Raw genomic sequence first — 12,310 nt, 5'->3', positions numbered from 1 at the left:
TCTGGGTCCCAATTTCTCTGTTTAGATGGATACCAGCATATTAGGGTAACTCTAATTTTACCTCATTTTATTATCCATGCCAAAACCTATCTCCAAAAAAGTCACATCTTAAGGTACGAGGGACTTCAACATATCTTTTTGGGGAGACACAATTCAACCTCTAGATATGGTGCCCATGGGACAACACATTTTTATAGGAAGTGTTTTGATGGATTGTCTCAAAAGATGAATTTATCATCTCTATCCAGGAGTAGCTGATTATATAGATGAACCATCTAGAGGTAGGGAGGGAGGTAAATCAGAAGCAGTCAGTAAAATAAGAGGTAAAAATGGTGGTCTCCATGGTGACTGGTACAAGAATAACGTTTTATGATTGTGCTCCAGGAAGAGAAAGTAATTTGTATTTGTTTACTCTGCCCCAAATGTCATTTTGAGAAATTCAGGCAGAGAAAGTCCAGTTGCCTTGTAATGAGAGAAAATATTGTCTGCTAGATAGATGAAGGACTTTTGAAAAGAGATTGGCCCATCAATTTTTATTCTAAGGTTATAAAAAGTGAAAGCTTAGGTTTATGCTTATGGTATGTCTGGGTCAATATTTCCCAAACTCTTCCTAGGGAAGTTGGGAAATGCTGCGAAAAAAAAGTGTTCCACAACCAAATAAACGTAGGACTTGGGTAATTGTACTTCCTTTTTTTTTCTTTTGATTTTATTTCATTTCAATTTTATTACAGTTTACATTCTATATCGTGTTGTATTAGTTTCAGGTGTACAGCATAGTGGTTAGACAACCATACCTTAAAATGTGTTCCCGTGATTTTCCAGCACCCATCTGGCACCCATCATACATAGTGATTACAACATTATTGACTATATTCCCTATGCTGTACTTTATATCCTATGACTATTTTGTGATTACCAGTTTGTACTTCTTTTTTTAAATATATTTTATTTTTATTTTTTTTTTAAAGAGAGGAAGGGAGGATAGAGAGTTAGAAACATCGATGAGAGAGAAACATCAGCTGCCTCCTGTACACCCCTACTAGGGATGTGCCCGCAACCAAGGAACATGCCCTTGACCAGAATCGAACTTGGGACCTTTCAGTCCGCAAGCTGATGCTCTGAACCAAACCGATTTTAGCCAGTTTGTACTTCTTAATCACTTAACCTTTTCCACCCAGTCCCCCAACTTCCCTCCCCTCTGACAATTGAGTCAGGACTTGGGTAGGGTAATTATGCTTCTTTATGCAGGACTTGTCAGAGCCTTTGATGAGTTAGTATGTGTTAATTCTCCAGGAGGTAATCCAGTGCTCCCTGATGTTATTTGATGATGGAACTGTTTCTGTTGGTGCTGCACATGATGCAGGCTGAGACGGGGGACAGAGAGTGAAGATGTGGAAGGTATGAAGAGGACTAGATCTCAGTAGAAGGAGGAACTGGATATACCTAAGAAATGAAAGTAAGTGCTATGATTAAAAAAAACAAAACAAAAAAAAAGTAAGGTATTTGAGAGCACGTGGTTGGGGCTTCTGATGCAGAAGGAGAAATGAAGAACAGCCGGTTAGAGGAAATACCATGTAAATGCTGTGGCCTGAAGTCTGGGGTAAGCAGGAGTGGGGCAGGGCTTTCGGGCAGAGGACCTTTGCAACCGCAGAAGTCTGGGGACAAGGGAAAGCACAATACAGTCAGAAAATGAGAAGAAAAAAACTCATTAGTAAGGTTGGTGTGAGAACCTCTGAAGGGCTGGGAGAGGCAGGACAAGGTTGCAAAGGTTCCATGTACATACTAGTAGCCCTGTGCACGAATCCATGCACCAGTAGCTCTCTGCCACCCTCCTGTAGCTCCCTCTCCCCCCTCCTCTCTCCCCATTTCTCCCCCTTCATAGCTTGTTGCCCTGCCCCTTCCTGTAGCTTGTAATTCGCTGCCCCACCTTCCTGCAGATCCATGATCTGGTCATTACTCGGTTGGTTGTTAAGCCTTAAGACATAACAGATAATTAGCATATTCCTCTCTTATTATATAGAATTACAGTGTTTGGGCTTCACCCTAGGAGGTAAGGGGAACATGAAGGAGACTGAAGCAAACTAGTTACTTGATCAAATTTTAGTTTCACAATGTCTTGAGCTATTCTGAGAAAGCTATGACATTTATTTGTCATTCTACATCAAGGAGCTTACATATTTCCTCCCCGGAGACCCCACCCACAAGAAAAAAGACCTTTACCTACCACCAAATTTCTAGCCCTTAGTGGCCCTGAAATGACAGCTCAGGGGCTTTGTAGCCATCTGTGGAAAGGTCTTTTTTAAGATTGTCTGGGGACCTCAGGATACATGTAATAAAGCCAGGCTGAAAGACTCTCCGGGCACAGGAGGGTGGAGGTGGGGTGTGGTGACTCATGGAGATGGGAGGTCCCCTACTGCCCACAGCCGCCTCAGGGACAAGTCCTTGTCTGAGGAATTGGCAGTGGCGAAGCAGAGACTGACCCAGCAAGCCATGTTCCCCTGAGGATGTGGTGTGAGGAGTGTGGCTCCTGGGGAGGACTCCATTCAACATCCATTCACTCCTGCTTCGTTTTAAAAAAGGGTAGAAAGCAGGTGAGAGGAGTGGGCAGATGTACGAATGCTTTCCAATCTGTCCTGAATTTCCTGGAAAAGATGGCATGTCCTAAAAGCTTATCCTCAGGTCTTTATGTGTCTGAGCTCCCTGAGATTATGCCTATGTGTATATATATATATATTTTAAAATATCCATTTATTTTTATTTTTTTAATATACTTTATTTATTTGTTTGTTTGTTTATTTATTTTTACAGAGAGGAAGGGAGAGGGATAGAGAGTTATCCCTCTATGATGAGAGAGAAACACTGATCAGCTGCCTCCTGCACACCCCCTATTGGGGATGTGCCTGCAAACAAGGTAGATGCCCTTGACCGGAATCGAACCTGGGACCTTTTAGTCCGCAGGCCTACACTCTATCCACTGAGCCAAACCAGTTTTGGCCCTATGTATATTTTTTAAGAGCATGATTCCTTAAAATTTTTTATTTCATTTTAAAAGTTTAAGGAATGCTGTCCTGCATGTTTCAGAGAGGGAGCGGATGGACAGATGCCTAAGCCATCTGAGAAACACCTGCACACGGCTCCCCATAAAAACAGGCTATGACAAGCTCCACCTTGGAAAGTTCTAGAGCCCTGGGGCTCAGGATTCCTTTCCTTCTGCATCCAGCAGAGGCCGCTGTTCATGAGCCTTGTGCAGGTGTGTGCTTCTCTGGGGCCTGCCAAACCAGCAAAGACTCCAGGACAAATGCTTCTTGCTGAAGATGTAACAGGTACATTCCCTGAGCTATAGAGAAAGTCACTAGAGATGTGGAGGTGACCCTGCCTGATACCAGCTTCAGCCTCAGAGAGGAATATGGGGAAAGAATCCTTCTCTGTAATGCAACATACGAACGAAGTCAGCTTTTTGTTGACAGCCAGCTCCATCTGAGACTGTTATGTTTTTAGATTGTAGTCAGGTGAGGCATACAGGTGCCCCTCATTCCCCAACCTGCTGGGAACCTGGCCCACATAGGTGCGGAGCAGCCATCCGCCTCTGCTCTCCCTTTCCTGCCTGGAATAACTCAAAAAAGCTGGAGAAGGGACACCACCTGGTCCACCAGCTTGAGAGCAAATGGGAGCCTGAGCTGCCTTGTCCTAGAAAAGGGAAGGACCTCTAAGGGGAGGAGAAAGAGGCCCCTTGTGGAGAAACCACCGGAAGGAAGGCTGGAAGTGGAGAACACTGGGATCCAGGGTCTTCGAATAACAGGCCCACAGTCACCCGGTGAGCAGCAGAGCTGGAACCAGAAGCACGGTCTCCGTGGACCAGTGTGCTCACAGACACCAGAACTGAAACCTGCTGGAGAGTAAGCGCAGGAGCGCACCTGTGCAGGCACAAGAGGGCTCCATCCCATTTTCCGGGTCATTGGAGCTCCGGGCAGGGTAGACAGCAGCAACCCTTCAGGTCAGTCCCCATGAAAAGGCCCTCCAGCTCTTCTTCTCAAAAAGCCAAGGCCAGGAAATCGGGTGCTTATCTGCCCAGCATGTCCTGTGGACAGACAGCAGAGGGGAGCCAGAGCTTCCTGTATACCAGGTTAGGGGCTCTAAAGAATGAATGGAAAGGATCTTTCCCACGTTCCTGGAAGGAGGTGTCTTGAGGAAACACTGCTTGATCCTGATGGTGCTGGGACAAGGGAAACCAGCTGAGAGCTCCAGAATGTCCAAGGTAGGGACTGGCGCCAGGAGAAGGGGGGTTCTGAGTGGGGTGCTGGGTAGACATTCCAGAGAGTGGGGAGCACTCAGGCTCACCCGTTTCTGCTCGAGACCAGGATAAGTAAATGTCTTAAAGGGAAATCTTTTTTTTTTTTCAAAGAATTGTCAGCGTAAGGGCACATGTGAAGAGGTACCCTTGCAAGGACTGTACATGCTATTTTTCCTCAATACACAGGCAGCTGTGGAAAAGGATTTAAAGAGTTCAGCCTTCAGCCCAGGGATCAGTTCTAGCTCCTTTCTTTCTTCCTGCGTTAGGGAAAGTGGAGTTTGGTGGTGGTGGTGATGGTGATGGTGAGGGTTTTTTCCATCGATTAGAAAAGCACTTTAGCTATTAACCGGCTAACATGCGCACACAGGACTAGTTTCATTTTCCAACCCTGTAGGAAAATGTCATGACTGACTTACGTAGGACAGAAAACAAAGAAGCACAAGGCAGGCTGTATGAAGACAGCCATTTGCCCCACCACCACCTCCAACAGTGCCCCTCAGACTTCACAGTGCAGAGGTACCACCTGGGGGTCTTATTCAAGCGCAGAATCGGGTTCAGCAGATCTGGGGTGAGGGCACAGGTTTTGCATTTTTAACAAGATCTCAAGTGAAGCCACTGTGGCCAATCCTTAGACCCGTGGTTGGCAAACTGCGGCTCGAGAGCCACATGCGGCTCTTTGGCCCCTTGAGTGTGGCTCTTCCACAAAATACCACAGCCTGGGCGACTCTATTCTGAAGAAATGGCATTAGAAGAAGTTAAAGTTTAAAAAATTTGCCTCTCAAAAGAAATTTCAATCGTTGTGCTGTTGATATTTGGCTCTGTTGACTAATGAGTTTGCCGACCACTGCCTCAGACCATGCACCTAGGGACCTGGAAAAATGCCTGGCCTTTCAGGCTGTGAGATGATGACCCCAAACTTTAATGCTATACACACATACCACTTCTTAAATACAAGGGTTTCCACCTAGTTCACTGGTTCTCAACCTTGGCTAACCAATGGAGCTACTGGGAGCTTAAAAAAAACTCTGATGACTGGTCACCCCCCCACCCCCACCCCACCCCGGCTCTCCCTCAAGACTCGCTATAATTGGTCTGAGTCAACCTGGGCGTGAGGAAGTTTAAATTCTCCCCAGGGTTTCTAATGCGCAGCCACTGTGGAGAGCCCCCGATCCAGCCAAATAAGCTGATTCACTTAATGCTGTCACTTACAGGTTCAATATTACTTCTGTCTTTGCTCACATAACAGCACTAACTTTAACTTAGCCAACCAGATTTTACTTTTAAGTGTGCAACAAGCCAGTTGTCTTATTTTTTAAAAGCTCAGGATTACCCTTCCTTAAACTTTCAAAATATGCTGTGCTTAAATTTTTCTCACTGACATGGCAAATGTATTAAACATTTCCCCCCATACTGTTGGCATGGCTCAGTTTTATTAATTTATAAAAGTGCTACAATACTTTAAATAAGCAGAATTTTCATAACAAAAATATAAAGTACACCTTTTAGCATTTGGAAGAAAGAAAAAAGAATACTAACAAAAATATACATATATTTTTGAATATTTATTTTCCCCTGGAAATAAAAATCCTATTCTCAAAATGTTTCAAAATTAAAATGCTTAGTTATATTCATTTAAAGCCATATTTGCTAATAGGTTACTAAATATATTTAGAAACTAGCTTTTCCCTCAATTTCAGCATTTCTAATTTATTTAACTTCTAAAATTACAAACTGTTCATTTAAACACCCACAAACTCTTATTGCATGAACCATTATAAATACAGGGTGTCCCCCCAAAAAATGTATACACACTTTAACAACTGATAGATCAATTGATGTTTCTTTCTTTTCAGATTGATCCCATTGGAATTAATTATTCAAAGTGTGTATCCATTTTTTAGGGAGACCTTGTAATTAATAAACAAAAATAAAATGTTTTCATTTTTGGTTATGACTAACCAAACATAAAAATATTTAAAAGGCAAAAAATATAATGGGCTTATGTCTTCAATAATATTTATATATACAAAGATAAAGCTATTTTATTTTATTTTTTTATTTTTTAAATTTATTGATGTTTTACAGAGAGAAAGGGAGAGAGATAGAGTGCTAGAAACATCGATGAGAGAGAAACATCGACCAGCTGCCTTTTGCACACCCCTCACCAGGGATGTGCCCGCAACCAATGTACATGCCCTTGACCGGAATCAAACTCGGGACCTTTCAGTCCGCAGACCGACGCTCTACCACTGAGCCAAACCGGTTTCGGTGATAAAGCTATTTTAAAACAGCCATGATATCTTCTAATGCTTGCTCCTTTATGTTTAAGTTAAAATAATAGTTGGTGTGCAAATGTGAATAATAAATACCATAAATACTATTCAACTAAATATTGAAAATTTAGGGAAGCCAATTACAGTTAAGATATTCAACCTATTTGAACTATTAAAGATAAAGCGGTAAGTGCTGAGTGCACTCAAGAATTAGAAAGCAAAGGTGAATACTAGCAACACAGCACTTAGTAAGTAGGCAATGAATATTAACTGAACAAAGACTTTTTAGAAAGGTGAATAAACATACGACCCTAAATTAAATGTCCCCTTGAACTCACCACCCTTCCCAAGTGATTCTTTTTCTTTTCCAAACAGTCCACCAAATATAGAGAAATTGAAGAGGTGGTTTGGGAGAGGAGGAAACACTATAATTAATTAAAAATGGAGAAAAGATAAAATAACAAAGTGATAAGAAAAAAGTAAATACAGAAAGAATGGGAAACATTCATATGACTTTCTCTTTGGCTAATTATGGATAAACTGGAAAGCTCTTAGAAATTTACTTTTCACATTTAACCATGATTTGTATAACATAGAAACATGACTTCTTCAGGGCTAGAAAAAAGGAAATATTGAAGTAACATACAGCATTTGAAAAACAGGGGGGGGGGGAACCTACCACAGTGAGTCTTTAATGTTCTCTAGATCAAGCCATTAATGAACCTTAACTGTTATAATAATCTAAAATTATAATCACTCTGTTACTCCCCAAAAGGGTGGGGGGAGAAACACCTGCAGGAGTTAAATCCAAAAGTGACATATGTAAACAAGATAGCATATTGTGTGGCCAAGGTGGCCCAATTCACAAAATCAATAAAGAAAAGTTACAATATGTAAATTTCCCCCAAAAAATCATGGATACTATTTTAAAAACACAGCAAAGAAAACGAAGAGCAACTAGTTTTTCCAAGGGGGTTTGTTACCTATGCAAAATCGAAATACACTAAAACTCTTCTCTCAAGTGATGACTAAGGGTGATCTACACACCAACGGTGGCATGTCAAGCACTGGTATGCTACTGAATTACACTTGCTAAACTCGTTTTTAAAGTGTTTTAAAGGTATGTCAATGGCTTTGTTCTGAGTACTATGTCAGCATGGCAGTCTTCAAATTCACAAGGTACTGTTAGTAAGTGAATGGCGTGTGTTACATACACTTTGCCTGAATAGTTGTTGACTTTCTTTCTATCATTAACCACATTGGGTTCATCAGTGAACAACATTTATTACCTATTAATTTAACAAGTTGTGAGTAATCTATATTGAGAGGCATGGGGGCAAAAAGTAAATCCCGCTTGCCATAAAAGGAATTTAAGAATCATTTCTGAAATTGATAAATCAAGAAAAAGTAATATTACTATTTTTAAATAGGAAGGCAGGTGCTTGTCTCAGGAGTGCTAAGCTGGGGAAAAGAAGCTACTCCTTTTCACTATAATCATGTAGAACTATTTCCTAATTCTATTTGATTTTTTTAAACTATATGAATAAATTACTTTAGAAAAAAAGAAAGCTAAATTTAAAAGAAAAGAATTTAAACTTACAAATTCAGTATGAACTCAAAGAAAGGAACTGGAAAGACATGAAAAGTAGCCCTATCTCCCAGCTACTTCCCACCAGGGCTATTAAAAGAGACATCGTCAAAGGAACTGCTGCCGTCTAAACAGGCTTCCTTTGGGGCCAGGACACTGCCTCTGCACCAAGTGGCAATACCAAGGCTCAAAGGACAAACCCAGTCCTGGCTGATCTGGCTCAGTGGTTAGTGTCAGCCCTTGGACCGAAAGGTTACGGGTTCAATTCCCAGTCAAGGGCATGTACCTGGGTTGCAGATTCGATCCTCAGCCCTGGTGGGGTACATGCGGGAAGCAACCAATTGATGTGTCTCTGTCACATCAATGTATCTCTCTCTCCTTTCTGCCTTTCTTCCACTCTCTCTAAAAAAAACGTATCTCTCTTTCCTTCCTCCTCCTATTCCACCCTCTCAAAAAAAATCAATTGAAAAAATATCCTCGGGTGAGGATTAACTACAACAGCAGCAATAATGACAGACTTAGAGGCATTTCACTTAATAAAAGTAAAGACTTGGTAGAATCCAAAGTAATATTATAAGGTATATGGAATTAGTATAAACAGTAGAATAATAGTAACATATTAAAAGGATATACTTCCTGAGATTTCGTGATGACTCCTAAACACTAAATGTAATAATGCATAAAGAAAAACTACAATTCAGGGTCAGTTTCCATAACCTCTTGCCTCAGAATTTAAGTTTAAGCAATAGCATCCGTTTCTGGACTCGAAATGAACTACCAAAGTGCAATGTAATAGAACAAAGTTTAAATTTGGCCCATTTACAGAGTAATTCTCATGAAAGTTGCTTTATGCACAGAGTTCTGCGATTCACACACACCAGAAACCAGGTATCTGGAAAGAAAAGCAAGTACTGGTGTTGCTTAGATCGCCTATAACAGTATCTGAATTTCTCAATAATCCCATGGCCTAGACAAAGCAAAATAGGAACAACCAATAGTTATACTTTTTTTTTTTAATACTGACAAGCTAAAATCCTTACAGAATTGTTCTTATTTGTTCCGCTTCATCTTTCTCTTAAAATTCAGAAAAGCCGAGCACACTTAAAAATATACAGGGATGCTCAAAATGCAGGTTCCCTGAAGTGTTATAGGTTGATTCATGCTACCCATTCACTAATCAAAACTTAAATGTAATGCAAGATACACTAATAACCCCTCAAAAAGTGATTTCACAAATATATTGGCTCCTACAAGAAAAAAAGTGGCTTCATGTCACAATAAAAGCCACACTTAGGAATAGAGCAAACCTGTTCAAAGCATCTGTTTCAAGATTGAAAATTTGATATGTTCCAGAAATGACTGCATTTTATTTAAAAAACTATTTACAGAAAACTGTTCAGGAACTCAGCTTTTTGGATAAAACAATAGAAAGTGAATTTATTTTCTAGGAGTTCAAAACCTTGTTGTACTGTTTTCATTATAAAAAATAAAACTACCAAAAAAAAAACAAAACAAAAACCCTATCAGTAGCACCTTGAACTTCATAGTCTTGTCACTATGCAAGTTCTTACTTAAAAAAACAAAAACAAAAACAAAAAACTGATTATCTGATCAACATGAAAACTTACATTATTAAAGTTTTTCTCAAATTAGACATATGAAGTATAGCATAAAATATTCCACTTAATTCAGTCTAATGATCTGAGTGCTATTTAAAATAAAATACTTTCAGAGCACACAGTTTATCTAAATGTATATTAATGACTATAGATTGCATATGTCCATTTAAATGTAAGGGAGAAAGCCTATAATTACAAATTTATTTTAATAAAGTAAATACCAAACACTGACTCTTAAAAAAAAGTCTCACACACACTTAGAATTTTAAAGTAAAATAGGTCACACTATTCTAAGCTCAAAGGCAACAAAATTAAAATTACGCATCATTTGTGTTTTCATTATGAGGTCTGAATACACAAACAAAATCAAAGAAATAACAAATACTATTAAAACTTGATAAAAATTAGGCAGAATATCAACAAATGTAAAAAAATACAATGTATTATGTGATGAGTTTGAATGCAAAAACCCATATTTATTAAACACATGATTAACTTAAAAACACCAAACCAGTTTGTTTTAAAGTGCTCCTCAGCCAAGACCTTGGACAATACCATCACTCCAAAGTGAATTTAGAAAAACAGTTTACAAGGCAAACACTGACAATAGATATGAACAGGAACTACCAAAAAATGCTGTTTGACTTTAATTAAATAATGCCATTCTCAAGTGATGTAGAGCAGTTGCCTTAACAAAATTCCTTTTTTGTATAAATATTCATAAATTAAAAAATGTCTCTAGATATTCTAAAGAGCTGCAAACATTAAGACCGTAAAACAGCAGCTTATCATCTATTTTAGGAAAAAAAGCACTAAAATCTCTTCCATTGAAAGCCATTTATTTCTCTGGTGGAAGTGAGCAAGGTCACTACAACATTAGCCTCTTTCCCAGAACAGTGTAAATAACAATGTATACACATCTTAAATTTGGTAGGTCATTTTTGATGCAACAGAAAAATAAATAAAAATTAAATACTTTAACCCAACATTTGGTATTGACAAATCAGTAGTGTCAACTTCACATATGAAGGACAGCACAGTCTGGTTTGTAAAAAAAATCCTCAATGTCATGGTATTTGGGCTAAAAATATTTAAGAATATTAAATGTTTCCTTTTGCTTAAAGGAATACAGTACAATCACCATCAAGCTGCTATGGTAACTCGTTTTCAGCGGGGGTAAAATGACCATTTGGTCCATGGCACAAGTTACATATGTCACACTTCTGTCCAACTGAAACCTTATGTTTATAAGATTTCATATTTATAAGCTACAATACACTGACTAAGCTGTCAGTCACTCACAGTTTTTTAGAAAAATATCTACATTTGTCCTTATGGATGTCAAAATGTTACACCATCATTTGTTTAAAAAGAAAAAAAGATGCACATTCATACTGTGAAGTTATTAGGAAAATACTCTTGCAAATAAACTATGTAAAGATAAAATACACTTCAAAGGTAGGTGGGTTTTTTGTTTGTTTTACAATATTCTATAAAGTGCAGAGAAATCCTAAGGGAAAAACTACTCCCGATGACATAGTTTAATTACAGCAGCTTTTGCATAGCAATACTTAGAGGAAGTTGGACATTTCTGTGTCCTCAGGAAGAAAAGGATGAAAGAGGATCTTCCAATTCAGATTTTTTTTTGGCCATCAGTCTGCTCTCTTCAGGAATGGTTGTTGATGACAAATCTCCATTAAGTGTATTTCTTGAACAGTGAACAGGCCCTATTAACAAATTGATTAAAAGGTTAAACATCCTATCAATATTAAAACTCCAATATCCTTTGTGAAGAACATTTTAAGTTTTCTTCTCAGAGACATGAATTCCTTTAGCTTTCTGCTAATTTTTCTGCTTATTTGTTTAATAAAGAAAAATCTAACTTTTCTACTATTGGCAGTCATTGGAGAAATCTCAGAGTTCATGAGATAAATTATGAAACTACGTGAAGTAGAGATATTTATTTCGTTCATTGCTAAGACCATGGTTGGCACATAATGGACACTCAACAAATATTTGTTGAATTGAATTAATCTTTCTTAATTAACTATGGTTTTTTCAGCCTGATGGTTTTAATATGGTTAGTAACCTCCTTGCTTTTAGGCAAAGTAACCAAGTTCCAAAAAAGGTTACATGGCTAAGGCAAGATGACACAATTGGTAACAGAACTAGACTAATTTGGGTCTTGCTATTTTCATCACTAGACTTTCTGAGAAAAGCACACTGAAACTTCCCTATTTCCATTTGGAATGCAACTCACAAAACTATCACTAGATGCAAGTGAACGAAGCTTAACACATTGGCATGGTCCAGTTCCAAAGTAGTTGCACTTTTATAGGTACATATACGTAGGTAAATATAACACCATTTGTTTTGTCCCATTTTAGCCATCCTGTGAACTAGCTGGGCTCTTCTAGGCAACCAAAGAATCAAACTGCTCTAGCTGGTTTGGCTCAGTGGCTAGAGTGTCAGCCTGAAGACTGAAGGCTCCTAAGTTCAATTCCAGTCAAGGGCAGATGCTTGGATTGTGGGCTCGATC

General features: G+C 38.9%; 1 protein-coding gene across 2 annotated transcripts in view; it reads right to left on the bottom strand.

The window, feature by feature from the left end:
* Positions 1–5,699: 5,699 nt before the first annotated feature.
* PLEKHA3 (pleckstrin homology domain containing A3) overlaps positions 5,700–12,310 on the bottom strand; it is a 28,197-nt gene continuing 21,586 nt past the window's right edge. For both annotated transcript variants that reach the window (XM_084891922.1, XM_084891923.1), the window contains one exon: positions 5,700–11,498. In XM_084891922.1, coding sequence (XP_084748048.1) covers positions 11,371–11,498 — 128 coding nt within the window. In that variant the 3' untranslated portion in view covers positions 5,700–11,370. The remainder of the gene's footprint in view (positions 11,499–12,310) is intronic.

This window comes from Pipistrellus hanaki (assembly GCF_964339955.1).
Source record: "Pipistrellus hanaki genome assembly, chromosome: 8".
Taxonomy (NCBI): domain Eukaryota; kingdom Metazoa; phylum Chordata; class Mammalia; order Chiroptera; family Vespertilionidae; genus Pipistrellus; species Pipistrellus hanaki.
The sequence above is the reverse complement of the archived record's forward strand: the minus strand, read 5'-3'. Positions and strand labels throughout refer to the sequence as shown.